At 34.7% G+C, this 15,378-nt stretch overlaps 2 protein-coding genes and 1 non-coding gene across 5 annotated transcripts; all 3 read left to right on the forward strand.

Annotated features, from left to right (window-relative positions):
• The first annotated feature begins 284 nt into the window (after window positions 1-284).
• LOC107016016 (sulfate transporter 1.3-like) lies at window positions 285-5,709 on the forward strand. 2 transcript variants are annotated; one of them, XM_015216492.2, is made up of 14 exons: window positions 285-609; window positions 2,215-2,560; window positions 2,656-2,704; window positions 2,791-2,998; window positions 3,121-3,295; window positions 3,393-3,458; window positions 3,543-3,656; window positions 3,763-3,879; window positions 3,969-4,095; window positions 4,230-4,516; window positions 4,609-4,799; window positions 4,932-5,017; window positions 5,116-5,192; window positions 5,265-5,709. In XM_015216492.2, the coding sequence occupies exons 2-14, from the start codon at window positions 2,240-2,242 to the stop codon at window positions 5,409-5,411; spliced, it is 1,965 nt and encodes a 654-aa protein (XP_015071978.1). In that variant the 5' UTR covers window positions 285-609; window positions 2,215-2,239; the 3' UTR covers window positions 5,412-5,709. The 2 variants fall into 2 exon arrangements, with proteins under 2 accessions (XP_015071978.1, XP_027771863.1); XM_027916062.1 differs by lacking the exon at window positions 285-609 and having other exon boundaries at window positions 1,848-2,560.
• Window positions 5,710-6,356: 647 nt separating this feature from the next.
• On the forward strand, window positions 6,357-13,681 carry LOC107015892 (tRNA modification GTPase MnmE). Of its 2 annotated transcripts, none has more exons than XM_015216320.2 (10): window positions 6,357-6,622; window positions 7,254-7,546; window positions 7,986-8,124; window positions 8,405-8,526; window positions 8,706-8,909; window positions 9,158-9,217; window positions 10,059-10,197; window positions 10,811-10,929; window positions 12,100-12,330; window positions 13,273-13,681. In XM_015216320.2, the coding sequence occupies exons 1-10, from the start codon at window positions 6,442-6,444 to the stop codon at window positions 13,465-13,467; spliced, it is 1,683 nt and encodes a 560-aa protein (XP_015071806.1). In that variant the 5' UTR covers window positions 6,357-6,441; the 3' UTR covers window positions 13,468-13,681. The 2 variants fall into 2 exon arrangements, with proteins under 2 accessions (XP_015071806.1, XP_015071807.1); XM_015216321.2 differs by having other exon boundaries at window positions 12,106-12,330.
• Window positions 13,682-14,635: 954 nt separating this feature from the next.
• TRNAR-UCU lies at window positions 14,636-14,708 on the forward strand. Its single transcript has one exon. It is a non-coding gene; the product is annotated as a tRNA-Arg (tRNA).
• The last annotated feature ends 670 nt before the right edge of the window (window positions 14,709-15,378 follow it).

Below are 15,378 nucleotides of genomic sequence, written 5' to 3' on the forward strand. Positions count from 1 at the left end.
TTTTTTTCTTTAAGCACCGTGTCAAGTCAAAGTATGTCACATAAAAATGGGACAAAGAGAGAAATAGTAATAGTTTTTTGTCTCCATTGTTTTGGGCCTTGGAAGTTAGTGTGCTCAAAGGTCCAAATCCAATAAACTTGTGATTAAAATATGGGAATTTGGTCAATTATGTGAAGTTAATGAATGTGGACAGTAAAAGTGTAAAGATTCAGGACCTACACTTTAGGAAAATTAATACCACTAACCTCCAACAAATATAGTTGTTGCAACATACTCTTTATTACTACTTCCTCCTTATATTTGTCATCAAACAACAAATTCATTACCCTAAAAAAAAAATTGTTGTTTACAACACTCAAAAGCCCTTTTCCCCCTACACAAGCATTCATCTTCTTCTTGTTAATTAACCAAACAAAAGATTGAATATTTTCATACATTGAACCTAGACATGATTTGAGATTGTTACTTTATTAGGATTCTTGATCTCAAAGGTCAATTTCATTTTTATTTTTTTTTCAAAAGTTCACTTTTTTTCTGTTTTCTTGGAATTATTATTTGATGCCCAGAAGAAGTACCAGGACCATCAAAAGTGTGAATAAAAAGGCTAAGGTAGTTACTTACTTATCTTTAGTGTTCCTCTCTTTATATATCTGTCCTTTTCTTCATATCTTTTACCATTTGGTGGGGTCCGGGGATCCGGAGGGGTTCAGTCGAATTCTAAAATTGTACTGTTTATATTTGATTAAAATTATTTATATATATTAAATGTTAAATCTTTTTTATTTCTTTGTGTATTTTACTTTTTAACTACGGTTAAATTGTAGGCATATATCTTACCCCTACCTCGTCGGTAGAGTTTAGAGAGGTTTTTCCGAAGAGCATTTGGTCTCAAATGCACATTTTATTGTTTTAATAATGTTATTAATTTAATTAGAACCTTAATTTTACATTTTCTTTATTTTCTTGTTTGTTTAATTAGTTTAGTAGTAGGTATATTTGGTTATACATGAAGTGTGACAAAAAAAAAGTGAGGGACCTTATCTTATTTGTTAGCATATGTACTTGTGTGTCATTTCACCATCAATGGTATAAAAGAAATGGAGTATTGAATTGAAAAGAACTTGAGTTTTATTAATTTAGTTGCACTAAATTGGGTTTTAGGATTATATTTTCATCACAATCCTATTCTTGTTAAGAGTGAACTTTAGTGATTTTATTTTATTATATCCTTGTTTTGGAGTTGAGCACTTTTTTTCCTTCATTAAGCAAAGGAGAAATGTGGTTGGGATGGAGTGTAGAGATGAAAAAAGGAGTAATTTAAGCTAAGCAATTCATCATGTTATTAATAACTTGCAATGTAATTGTAGAAAATAGTTGTGTCACTAACAAAATTATTCGGGGCTAATAGGATCCTCGCATAGTTTAAGGGTGTTAAAGTTCAGGGGTAATATAGGACCCTGACATAGTTTAGATGTGTATTGATCTCGAAGTGATAAGGAATTGTGCTTAATTGCATATGCCATTAACCCTTTCCGCGAGATGGTAAAATTTGATGCTCTAACTTTCTGTAAGTGACAAAGCAAGAACTTTTCGAGGTACTATAGTACAAGAAGATTTCTATAGTAATATAGCTATCCTGAAGTTCCTGTATGCATGTAGTTTGGAACAGAGAAAACATGAAAAGAACTGAAGAATGAGTCATCCAAATACACAAGAGAAATAAGAGATGAAAGGAAGTAAAATATTCTACACTTAATGTAAATCCTAAAAAATATTCTACACTAAAGTGTAGTATCTAGAATATCTCTCACATATTTACCATATCGAGAATATCTTAATGTAGATACTACGTGATATTCTACGATATGTCCATCATGCTAACAGTATATAGTCAGTGATCCTTCTTAAGGGCCTTGATTTTTTCCCCTGCTGTCATGCATGTTTCTATTATTAGTTGCTCTCAAGTTTTAGAGAATGTAGATCTGAATAATGCTCAGATTGGAGTATTTGTTTAGTAGTTGAGTAGAAGCCAATTAATTTGATCATCCAGCCTTTATGTGGCGTCAAATGCATTTGTTGATTTGGCTCAATAATGTGCTTGTAGTGAACTTGCGAATGTATTTTGTTGATTTGGCTCAATGACAAGCTTGTGTTGGGACTTAGTAGTTCTCCTAATACTGATGTTTTAGAAATTATATTACTGCTGTCTTACAGGTGAATAAGTCCATTCTAATCTAAGATGGGTCTATCTTCAATAGACGCAAAAGAAATGGACTACCGAAGTTTATCATCCTCGGAGCACCAACAACCACCATATATGCACAAGGTTGGACTCCCACCGAAACAGAACCTATTTGATGAGTTTAAGACTACTGTAAAGGAAACATTGTTTTCAGATGATCCTCTACGTCCCTTTAAGGATCAGCCAAGGTCTCGGAAGTTTATCCTTGGCTTGCAGGCTGTATTTCCCATACTAGAATGGGGTAAAAGCTATAACGTTTCCAAATTCAGAGGTGATGTTATTGCTGGTCTGACTATTGCAAGTCTCTGCATTCCTCAGGTATAGAACATGCGCATATGACTTGTGTAAATCAATTGAAGAAGTTTGGATTTTTATTTTTGATGAGTTTGACCGTACTGTAACTGGTTTAATAGGACATTGGATATGCAAAACTCGCAAACTTAGCTCCTCAGTATGGGTTATGTAAGAGTCCGGTTTCCTAGTTAGTACATTTTAGTTTAGTATTAAAAGAGCCTTTCTCATACATGTTTTTTCTTTACATTTGCCAGACTCCAGCTTTGTTCCACCTTTGGTTTATTCCTTCATGGGTAGCTCGAGAGATATAGCGATAGGACCTGTTGCTGTTGTATCGCTATTGCTAGGGTCTCTCCTCAGCAGTGAAATCGATCCAACGACAAATCCAATTGAATACCGGAGGCTTGCATTTACAGCTACCTTTTTTGCTGGCATTACCCAAGCTACTCTTGGAATCCTAAGGTATATAAGAATGTCTAAGCTTAAGAGCTTGTATTATTACACCTTATATTTCGATTTTCTTCATATCATTTGACATGCTAACAGACAGCTTGGTTTAACTATTTGCTTTGCTTCCTTTTCAGATTGGGATTTTTAATAGACTTCCTATCACATGCTGCTATTGTTGGTTTCATGGGCGGTGCAGCCATTACAATTGCCCTCCAGCAACTTAAAGGTTTTCTGGGCATCAAGAAGTTTACTAAGGAAACTGATATCATTTCGGTGATGAAATCTGTATGCCGTTCAGCCCAGCATGGAGTAAGTTATCTTGTCCTTTTAGGCCTCCTTTGTTAGAGGTTTTATCTTTCAGAAATGATAATAATAGCACCTTTTTGTATAATCAACAAACTTGCAGTGGAACTGGCCAACGATTCTCATTGGAGCAATCTTTTTAACTTTACTTTTGTTCGTGAAGTACGCTGTAAGACTTCTAACTTTTTGTCTATCACTGAACCTGAAGTACTTGGTAGCTTCTTGTTGATTCTTAAATGACTTTGAAAATCAGGGAAAGAAGAACAAAAAGCTCTTTTGGATACCTGCAATTGCTCCTCTGATCTCTGTCATTCTTTCCACCTTCTTGGTCTACATAACCCATGCTGAAAAACAAGGAGTCGAGATTGTAAGTGCTTACTTTAGTGGCTTCGTGGCATTATTTCTTTGTGTAGTCATTCAGCGTTGAGCATGATGAAATAATATTTCATGCAATTCTGTAATGACCTTACCAGGTGAGACACATTGAGAAAGGAATCAATCCTCCTTCGGTCAAGGAGATCTATTTCACCGGTGATTATCTCCTAAAAGGGCTTAGGATTGGTATTGTAGCTGGAATGATTGCATTGACGGTAAGAATATTGGTTAATTAAATGTTGAAACAGGTCAAAAAATTTAGCTTCTTTACTCAATTGCGATACTTCTATCTTCTCGTTCATAGGAAGCTGTCGCAATTGGAAGATCATTTGCTGCAAAGAAGGACTATCAGTTGGATGGAAACAAAGAAATGGTGGCACTTGGGACAATGAATGTCGTCGGCTCCATGACATCATGCTATGTGACAACAGGTAGAAAAAATGTTGATTCATCTGTTAATGTGTTTTCATCGTTATCTTATGGTTTATAATTAAGGCAAACAAATACTACAAGTACTTCGTTTCTCATGGCATACTCTAACTAGTTGGTCAATTCGCTCTTGCAGGTTCCTTCTCTCGTTCAGCAGTAAATTACATGGCTGGCTGCCAAACTGCAGTTTCCAACATTGTCATGTCTATTGTTGTGGTCCTGACATTGTTGTTCATAACCCCTCTTTTTGAGTACACTCCGAATGCAATCCTCTCTGCCATCATTATCTCTGCTGTCATTGGATTGGTAGACTATGAAGCAACGATTTTGATTTGGAAGATCGACAAATTTGATTTTGTTGCTTGCATGGGAGCATTTTTTGGTGTGGTTTTTGCCTCTGTTGAGATTGGTCTTATAATTGCTGTAAGTATTTCTCTCAGCAATGCTTAACAAATTCATCAGGGAAAGCCGCGACAGTTCAATGATTGTATCTCGTTGTTTTTATAATTATATAGGTCTCAATATCATTTGCTAAGATTCTCCTCCAAGTCACAAGGCCACGAACAGCTCTTCTTGGCAAGATCCCTAGGACAAATGTATATAGGAACATTCAACAATATCCCGAGGCAACACAAGTTCCCGGTGTACTAATAGTGAGAGTTGATTCTGCTATCTACTTTTCAAATTCTAACTACATGAGAGAGAGGTAAGACATTATTTCTTCTATGTCTAATCGGAATTTATATGATATTCAATTGTCAGCTGAAAACATGCGCTAATTCTGGCTTCACAGTGACGAAAAGAGTGTCTAATTCATGAGAATGAACTTGTTTTCCAGGATATTGAGATGGCTAACTGATGAAGACGAGCAACTAGAATCAGCTAACCAACCTAAAATTCAGTTCTTGATAGTTGACATGTCGCGTAAGTGGAGAAAATGCTTACCTTTGTCTTAAAAATCCCAACCAAATATAATAACCATAGAAGCAAATGACACTCATCTCGTATTTCTTTTTTTCCAGCTGTGACTGACATTGACACTAGCGGTATCCATGCCTTTGAAGAGTTGCACAGAAGCCTACATAAGAGAGAAGTTCAGGTAATTTTCATAAAGCTGATAATCTAATTAGCCCCTAACATAGTATCTGAACTAAAATTTGTGTGTGAACAGTTAGTTCTGTCGAATCCTGGAAGAGTAGTGATTGACAAGCTGCATGCATCTGATTTTGTGAATCAAATTGGCGAGGACAAGATCTTTCTCACTGTAGGAGATGCTGTCCTGACCTGTTCCGCAAAGTCCCCTGCAGAAGTAGTCTGAAGTTGTAACTTGTAAATGCAGCTATGCTTGGATGTCCACGCAGTATATAGCCGAGAGAAGTAGAAAAATCAACTTGCATATACTTGTTAAATGTAGAGTGAATAAGCCAATTGTGGTTGTAATGCTGCTGTTTGGTTGTTGGTTGAATAAACCAAAGATTTGTTAGCTACCTTTTGGATTGTATAGTTCAAAACTTTCTCATTGAAGCAATGTTGAACTTACCAGGAATTTATGTATGTGATTCAAGTATGCCATTCACCAAAAAAAAAGTTATAAAGAGTATATGTGTGTGTATCAATGAATCAATTAGCTTGTATGAATCCTGTGTAAAATTGAGAGGTGTCAAAATTAGCGCATGAAAATATATTTTGTCAACTCATCCAAGTTTGGATAGGTTATTGACCTGCTCATATATTAGCTCAATCCATTTCAATTGATCAAAAGTTGAACTAGGAAGTAGAAATAAATAACTTGTGTTTTATATACGTATTGACTGTCTTGTAAAGAGACATTGGGGTTTAATAAGAAAGAGTGAGAGGTTTTAAATTAAGGCATTTTAATTGATCAACAACAACATGCTCAACTCAGAAGACATTGAGGAGTGATTGATTTTGGGTCATTCGTGTGGACAAACACCCTCTAACCAATTGAGTCATTCTGAGAGACAATCGGTGATACGTCTTGACTCTTTTATGAATGAGAATCATATTAAAGTTATACCCGATCAACATTATTGTTGAACAAAACAAAATTTTGTCTACTTAGGGATCATTTGATTTGAATACAATTTATGTTGAAATTAGTTATGCTGAATAAGTTATACTGTGATAGTTATGATAAGATTAATTATTCAAACTTATATTTATTGCATAATTTCTAAAAATAAGTTTTTTTCTTACGAAAATACCCTTCACCTTTATTTAATTTTTTTTGTTTTTTTGCTTGGTCACGTGCAAAACATGTGACTGAAAATGAAAGGTTTATCATCAAGAAAGAAAAAACAGAAGGGGGTTTATCAAAGCCCCCAAAAATGGCTTTGCTACCTGCACTCCGCCATCTCTTCACCCACTTACGTTCACCAGCCACTTCCATAGCCTTGTCTATCTGCCCAAAATTGTCAATCCCAATTCACACAACACTCTCTTCTCTCTTCCCTCTTTCTTCTTCTTCTTCTTCTCAACCTACTACTAAACCTCATGCTATTTCTAAAGGTAACTCCTTTCATCTTCCTGCATACCCATTTTATAATGCTTATGTTTCAATCTATCCATTGAATATAGTTATCTAGTGTTGAAAGAATTGTTTTTTAGTGATAAAGATTCAATCTTTTTATTGCATATACTACTCCTGTGCTGAAATAATTGAATTTAATGCTAATCTTGTTATTGCAGAAAATGCTGTGGTATTGAAAAAATTGATTTTTGGTGATAAAGATTCAGTCTTTTAATTGCAGAGAATAATGTGGTTCTACAAGAACTGGGTTTTAATGCTAAAGTTTCAATTTTTCTGTTGCAAAGAATACTATGGTGCTGAAAGAATTGTTTTTGACTTTTAAAGATCCAATCTTTTTATTGCAGAGAGTACTCTAGTACTGAAAAAAATTGGTTTTTGGTGCTGAAATTTCAATCTTTCTGTTGCAGAGAATACTATGGAGCTGAAAGAATTGTTTTTTACTGATAATATTTTGATCTTTTTATAGAAGAGAATAATGTGGTTGTAAAAGAATTGGGTTTTAATGCTTAAGTTTCAATTTTTTCTTTTATTGTATAGATTTTACTCTGGTGCTGAAAAAATTGATTTGAATGCTTAAGTTTCAATGTTTTTTATTTATTTTTATTGCAGAGAGTACTCTGGTGCTGAAACAAGACGAGAGGTTATCGGGGTCTGGTACAGTGAGCGCTCTTGACCCAGCCGTTAATACTAGCACCATTGCTGCTATTGTTACTTCTTTGGGTGGTCCAGCAGCTGCAGTTGGGATTATTCGGTTATCTGGTCCTTCTGCAGTGCCTATAGTTGGTCGTGTATTTCATCCCAAGGTGAAAAAGAAGAAAAGGAGTTCTTCGGAGTGGAGACCGAGTAGTCATGTTGTAGAGTACGGTTTTGTTTCTGACTCTCATGGGAATGTGATTGATGAGGTATAATTTGAAACTCTAGATTTTCCCTTCTGGTTGGTGCATTTATTCTTTAGATTTGACATGTGAATTACACTACATTGAAGATTTTAAGAGTTTGGTGCTGTTGTTGCTTCATATCTGAATTAAGCCTTTGCGACGTCTTCTTATTATATCTAGTACTTTTATCTGCTCTTATTAAGTTCATACCTGTGGGGAATTGGTTCTTCATTTAATTCTATTATAACCCCGTAAATAAGGTGAGGTAAAGGTGTTTATAGAATGGAAACGAGAGTCTGTTTCAGGGCATTTCTAGTGGCTTCTGCCTTTACCTTAAAGAAATAAATAGACGCTAAAATAATGAATATGTTGGAAGTCATTGTTAATAGTTTCAATAGTTTTATTATTCTTCTTCTTCTTCTATCTCTCTCTCTCTAAATTCCTTTTTCTTTTTCTTGCTTAGGTTCTGGTGGTTCCTATGCTGGCTCCAAAGTCATACACTAGAGAAGATGTGATAGAGCTTCAGTGTCATGGAAGTGAAGTGTGTCTTCAACGTGTTTTGAGGGCGTGTCTGGAGGCTGGAGCGAAGCTTGCGGAACCAGGTTAGCTTCATCCTTGTATTCTTTAATTGACTGTTTTGATGTCTATAACCTGCAGCAGTTACGGTTTTGATGAGAATTGGTCTCTATAGTTCGAAAACTGTTGTGAAGATTCATTTGTCTGTACATCACTACATCATTCTATAGTCCTGTTGCATTGACTTGTCAAAGCTTTAGTTACTAGGCAAATGCACAGCAACTGTCTCCTTTTTCTGTGCAGACATAGAATAGGTGAGAATCTTTTTCCTCCAACTCACCTCTTTTAATGTTTCACTTTTATTAGGTGAATTCACTCTGCGCGCCTTCTTAAATGGTCGTTTGGATCTTTCTCAAGCTGAGAATGTCGAAAAGTTAATATCAGCAAAGTCAGTGGCTGCTGCAGATGCTGCATTGGCAGGAATAGAGGTGTTCAGCTGTATAAAATCACTTTTTAATTACAAGAACTGTTGACCCTTCTAAAAAGAAAAGAACTGTTGACCCTTTGATACATTAACAAGGGCACAGATTCAGCACTAAGTTTTATTTTGTTTGCCTTTTATCCTAGTGCTGGGGAATGATGCTGAATGATGTGTTCCTTTTGTCAGGGTGGGTTTTCTTCTTTGGTCAAATCACTAAGAACTCAGTGTATGGAGTTGCTAACTGAAATTGAGGCTCGTCTTGACTTCGATGACGAGATGCCACCCCTTGATCTGAATCTTATTATGGACAAAATATATGGGATGCTGCATGATCTGGATAATGCGCTGGAAACTGCCAACTATGACAAGCTTCTGCAGTCAGGACTACAGGTTTATATTGCACTAAGACTGACCAAGTTCTTATAAAAACCTAGTGGACTTTTTTCCTGAGAACTAAATAACAAAGCAAGGAGGAGAAAGGAACAAAGGACGAATGTCTTAATTTGTCATTGAATTTGAGAGTAACTTAAAGCACATCTAGCTGTTTAGCTGGCTGTCCAAAAATGGATTTTTTTTTTATGTTTCCCTGCTTTGAACTAATAATTAAGACAACATAATTTTCAATGACTATCTTGCAGATTGCAATTATTGGTCGACCAAATGTTGGGAAATCAAGCCTTCTTAATGCATGGAGCAAAGTATGTTCCACCAATATACCCATTATTTACCATCTCATCATTGATTCTTGTAATTATTGTTTTTTTAAATAGCTATCACTACTTCTCTTGACAGTGGCATAAACTTTTAACTCAGTAACTAAATCTGAAACAAAATGTGGACCAATAAATAGAAATCTCACCTGTAATTGGAAACATATACAAAGAAGTTCCTAGCTCCCAGTTCTTATAATTTGCATAGGATGTGACTTGCACTTTTAGCTCTAGTTGAGACATTCCAGGGATCCATTGAAGAACACTTCATCACTTCGCTTATTGCTAAAGACCAAATAGTTCCTTCTGGTATGGAAAGTATATATGGATTTGAATCGTTAGTTTCAGAATCTAAATTGTATACTAGCCAGCAATAGGTTATGCTTGACTCAAGTTATCACGATGAACATAGCTACAAGCCACAATTTGGAACTTTTCCCAAACCAGCAACTGTAGGACAGTAAATAAAATAATATTGAACCATTTCAATCCTCTAATTTTAATTGTCTACCTTAAATTGTCGCATAATATAAAATAACCCGTGTCCTTAACTGTGCATGATATTTTCAGTATTGCAACTCTTATTGCGTTCCACTTGCTTCTATGACCATATATAAACATGATTGTTAATCTTTACTCAAACCCCTACTACTACTTATAACAAGACATAAATAGAAAGTGTTTCATGACAAATATTTTCCTCAAAATATAAAGTCATATTAAGCGCACTCCCATTCTTTAGAATTTCTCCTAGTCTAAAGTGTCTGCTTCCCGTGCTATTATCTTGCTGGCATTCATTTCTAATCACGTGCCTTCTATTAGCGTGCAGACTGATAGAGCAATAGTTACAAATATTGCTGGTACGACACGGGATGTTGTGGAAGCCAGTGTTTCTGTTCGTGGTGTTCCTGTTACACTTCTTGATACTGCAGGAATCAGGGAGACTGATGATATTGTGGAAAAAATTGGTAAGACCTTTTTATTTGCCAAGTTTATATCATTTCGAATATTGACTGGAGCCTGCTGTTGAAATTTTGGTCATTGAACAGATAAAATATTTAATGAACAGGATTATTACTATTATTATATAATAAATTCCTTTTCCATTGAGAAGGAATGAACAAATGCTATTTACCCTCGAAAGACAATTTATCAGCTCTGATACAGAGTCTGATGGCTCAATACATCTTATGCATTTAAGTGTATTTCTGTCATTTCTACATTTGTTTTCTCATCTAACTCGTGGCATTAGCTTATATTTGGATCAGAAACGTTACTTCATTTTTAGAGTTTGCTCATGATTGTGTCTCCAAAGAATTGCATATGTTTAATGTGTATGCACTTTCAGAGCTATCATTGACCTTGCATAAACATTCTTTTGTTTAATCTCCGGTTGGAGTTCTTGGTGAACGTAGTCACCACCCAATGATGGTTCCTTGTTGTGTTACCTCAGCATTGTATTTCTTGAACTCTAATTAATGATATTGTTTCGTAGTCTCCTTTTATTCCATCAGTGAAATTAGAGATGAACTAGCTGTTAAATTTCTATTTTATTTGATTTTCCTAGCAAATCATTCACAGGTGTAGAAAGATCTGAAGCTGTTGCCAGAAATGCTGATGTCGTAATAATGACCATAAGTGCAGCAGAGGGGTGGACACCGGAGGATACAAACCTCCTTGAGAGAATCCAAAGGAATCAGGTTTATCAGCTATTCCATTCACGTTATCATTAACTTTGAATATGAAATGGTCTGTTTCTTCCCTAATCTAAACTTTTATAATCTGTTATCCGTTAAGTTGAAGAAAGATATACTTGCTTTATTTTGTCTTGTTATTATTGGTTTCCATTAATTTGAGTTTGTCAAAGTAAGTCTAGTATGGATATTTTTTGCATCTGCTGGAAGTTAGTGTGCTCTATATTATGCAACCAATGAAGAGCCAAAGTTATCATCAGTAAGCTGGAGACTACTAGTGTCTTAAACTTAAGAGTCACCTAAAGAGGGCCCATGGAGAATGGGAGTAGGTACAGTTAAAGATAGTTCCCCAGTTCAGTGTTTGAGTCGCTGCAAGTGGATATTGCATTTTGAAGTTTCAATCTATTATAAGAAATACTGAAACGTGATGATCTGGAGGTATTCTGTTATGTTCAAATTTAAGCAAGAAGTGTACTATAATGCGATGTCTTCAAGGAATAAGAAAGATGCAAGGTGTCTCATTCTGAATTTAATAAAAAAGTATCTTGCATTGTTGAATAACAAATTAAAAAAGAAATGGAATTGAGAGGAGGATACTAAGGAAGATTTCACTATCTTTTCAAATTATTAGGGAGCTTTGCCAAAGATGAAGGGAGATAGAAGAGCTGAATAAAATCAGGGTTTCTAGCTTCCTCTGAAGCTGATATCTAAAGAAAAGACCAAAAGAACAGTTAAGTGCTCATATTGAATGGCCTTTGTACTTTATATGCTAGTTCTTAATAACATACAAGTTTCCGCTCTGTCCCCACACCTGAAATAAGGGCCTAGGCAAATGAGACACCTTTCCACGTATTTGTATTCAACTTGGACCCGTGTATGTAGAAAGACCAAGGCTATTGACGGAATCTATGTTGAAAAACTTATTCTGATTGATTTAAGATTTGCTTTTTTGAAGTAAGAAGTTTGTGATTTGTGTCTAGAGAATTACATCTTTCTTCATGAAAAAATTTACTCATTCTCCTTTATCATTGAACTTGTAGAAGAAAGCCTCCATAATTACTTAGCTTTTGTTTTCAATTATTGTTAGACAGCTGCAGTTGATTTTTTGTTTCTGCAGCTCTGCTATTGTTTTCTAGTATTAGGAGAAAACATTTGACATTAAGTTTATTTCTGTAGTTTCAGACTGCGTCAGGATGTAGCTCTCCATTGATTCTGGTAATCAACAAAATAGACTGTGCTCCATCCGACTCTTATGAATGGGTTAATACATGTGGCTTCTCCTTCAACAAGCACATTCCAACATGTGCTGTCAACGGTCAAGGGATTCAAGATCTTGAGGCAGCAATAATAGAAATTATGGGTCTCAATAAGATCCCCGTCGGTGGTCGCAGATGGACAGTCAACCAGGTTAGCTTGCTGCCATCTTTTTCTCTCTCAGAGTCCTTAATGTAGAACCATGTTTTTACATTGTTACATAGACTTGTGCTGGTAAAAAAGTAAAAGAAAATGGCTTATTCTACGGTAAAGGAATGAGGAGAATGCTGATTTCATGCTAGTTAACTCTGATGAGAATCGGCATATGATTTTTGAACCTTCTGTCAGGAGTGGAATCACCGGAAGTAAAAGTAATCTTCAGACTTACTATGAACAAATTGTTCTCACTATCTCCTTAAGTAATACTCTAGTGTCTAGCTTTTTACCTAAAAAGAAAAAAGGGAACGAGAGGATAAATGAGTGGTAAAATGAGAGTTAGCAATTGAAAAATCATCCTCTTTTTTTGCATCTTATCTGTATCTTTCTTAAAAACAAGGTTACAAATATTGTCTGTTATTTCAGTTGAATCCTTGCGATGGTATCAAACTGCTTGCGACTCAATTTTCCTCAACTTTCTATCTGAATTCATCTGTCATTACAGATGATCTTTCTTATTTGCATATCTTTCTCCTCGTTTCTTTTTATGCATGAATGATGATACTATTCCTCCCATTAAGGATGGTAAGAACTGTTTAGACAGGAAAATCGTGTTAGTTCTAGATCTTCAACATTAGGTGTTGGTGTGTCCTTTAGGCATAGCGGCATTTGCCATTTAACATATTGTCAAATGTCCAACCGAATTGGACTGCTAAGAAAAGCTTTGTTACTACCTCAAACTTGAATGACTGTAGACCTACACGACTACACTAATGCCTCCTACTCTCCACTAAAAGGACTCTGCTTTTTATGTTGTTCTCTATGAAGTCGACTTTTTTAAGGTATTCATTCCTTATTTATAGTCCGTCCATCTATAATTTCATGGCATTAGTAAGAAACACAGTTCTTCACTAAACGGCAGCTTTTTCTGGTTTCCAGAGACAATGTGAGCAGCTTATTCGAACAAAGGAGGCTTTCATGAGGTTGAAATCGTCGATTGAGGAAGATATGCCCTTTGATTTCTGGACAATAGACCTTAGAGAAGCTGCTTTGGCCCTTGGGCAAATAAGTGGAGAAGACATCTCTGAAGAAATATTGTCCAACATCTTTGGTAAATTTTGTATTGGGAAATAATACATCTGAAATTTCACTACTACTATGTATTTGACCATGTATCAATTATCGATACATACACAATACGTTCATTCTGTATGAAAAAAACTCAGAAAATTGATAGTGTGACATTGTCTTTGAGATGACACTGAGTCTTAACTTTATTGTTGTAACTTTCCTTGAGGAAAAAGGTACATCATTTGATGTTATAAGCTACAAGAGTTAGAAAACAAAATGGTAGACATTAGCCGGAATTGCCGGCAATATATGTAAAACAAAGAGGCATGTAAAGTATGTATATAAGGCCAAATTATCAAATAGCGAGTATGTAATTTATATTATAAGTTTGTAAATATGTGTTTCAATGTGAAAAAAGAATTGACAAAGGAAGAATTAAAGGAGAGGAAGAAGAAAAAGAAGGAAAAGATAAGGAAAGAAGAAGAAAAGAAAGAAAAGGAAGAAGAAGAGAGAAAAAGGAAAGAAAGGAAAGAAAAGGAGAAAAAGAAACTCAAGGAAATGAAAGAGAAAGCTAAGCAAAAGGCCAAGAAGAAAAAATGATTTAATTCAAATCTCGAAAGCGGTTACGAATATCATTTATAGTTATCTATGTTAGTAACATAGTCATAACGGTTCTGTTTTACTGTCTGAGATGTCGATAGCTTTGATATATTTGCTTAATTATAAGCTTGCATAGTGAACTTCCTATTTGGTTGTTTTCTCCGCTATTTTAGTTGTCTTAAATTTTGGTGTGAATTTCTATCCGTCTTCTTACCAAAGAGCTCTAATTTCGATTTAGCTTTTTTGTAGAAGCAATTCTTTGTTTGTATGAATTATTTTTCGTTTCTTTTTCTGATATGAATGTAAAAATACGTCATGCTTAGATGTGGATGCGTTGTGCAATAATATACATTTTGAATATGTGACTTTTTATGTTTTTTGTTTGGGTATAAACGGAAGTGCAATATATATTTATTCTTGCAATGGTTATTGTAATAGTGTTGTCAATTCATTCTTATCAGCAATGACATAGTCACAAGTTTAATTAAAAGATTTAAAATATAAAGAAGTAAATTAAATTATAAATATTTTAATTTTTCGTAACTTCGTCCCAACTACTTTTGGGTTTCATTATTTTGGTTCTTACAATATTTCTTAGTATTATTCTATTCAATATTAAAAAAAAATAACAGCGCCCATGGCCTAATGGATAAGGCACTTGACTTCTAATCAAGGGATTGTGGGTTCGAGTCCCACTGGGCGTGTATTTTTTATGTTTCTTTTCTCGAACGATCTCTAGTTTTGTTGTTTTTGATGTTGAAACGGTTTTATTTTATCGGAATAGAATGGGATCTTCATAAATACGACAAATTAGATTGGCACAAAGAGAAATGAAAGGCTTTCATAAAAATTATCTTAAAATAATATTCTTCTGTTTGATAAGGAAAAACTCCAGAAATTGTTTGGAAATTAGGTTATTTGTTAATTCTTTTCTTAATCAGATAAAAAAGTAGCATTCTCCCAAATACAAATACTTTTGAATTTTGTTAGGACAAGATTATCCAATATCATAGGTTCATCCGTTAGTAATTGGCACTTAAAAATACTTTTGAAAATAATATTGATCAAACACAAACTATTAAGAAAAATATATTTCAAAATATTTAGTCTCTAACACAAACTATAACTTGGCCAAGCAAGCTCTTTGTTGGTCGGACTAAGTAAGAACAAACACATAATAAAAAACTAAATATATTATTTTATAAAAGAAAGATTATGTTAAACGCATCATATGACAAACAAAGACATCATAAGAGACCGATAACAACACAAACAATAAGGGATCGTTTGGTACAATGATAGGATATCCCATGCTGGGAATAAATAATATACCAAATCGAATATGATATAAAATTAATCCCAAATTTTAGTATG

The sequence above is a fragment of the Solanum pennellii genome, chromosome 4, assembly GCF_001406875.1.
Source record: "Solanum pennellii chromosome 4, SPENNV200".
In the NCBI taxonomy this organism is placed as follows: domain Eukaryota; kingdom Viridiplantae; phylum Streptophyta; class Magnoliopsida; order Solanales; family Solanaceae; genus Solanum; species Solanum pennellii.

What these genes read in the sequence shown, in the direction of transcription:
- LOC107016016 (XM_015216492.2), top strand. Translation starts at nt 2,240, where the DNA reads ATGGGTCTATCTTCAATAGACGCAAAAGAAATGGACTACCGAAGTTTA. An exon ending in GCCGTTCAGCCCAGCATGGA is followed by an intron (nt 3,296 to 3,392) that starts GTAAGTTATCTT and finishes ACAAACTTGCAG; the next exon opens with TGGAACTGGCCAACGATTCT. An exon ending in CTTGATAGTTGACATGTCGC is followed by an intron (nt 5,018 to 5,115) that starts GTAAGTGGAGAA and finishes CTTTTTTTCCAG; the next exon opens with CTGTGACTGACATTGACACT.
- LOC107015892 (XM_015216320.2), top strand. Translation starts at nt 6,442, where the DNA reads ATGGCTTTGCTACCTGCACTCCGCCATCTCTTCACCCACTTACGTTCA. An exon ending in ATGGGAATGTGATTGATGAG is followed by an intron (nt 7,547 to 7,985) that starts GTATAATTTGAA and finishes TTTCTTGCTTAG; the next exon opens with GTTCTGGTGGTTCCTATGCT. An exon ending in CTGCATTGGCAGGAATAGAG is followed by an intron (nt 8,527 to 8,705) that starts GTGTTCAGCTGT and finishes TCCTTTTGTCAG; the next exon opens with GGTGGGTTTTCTTCTTTGGT.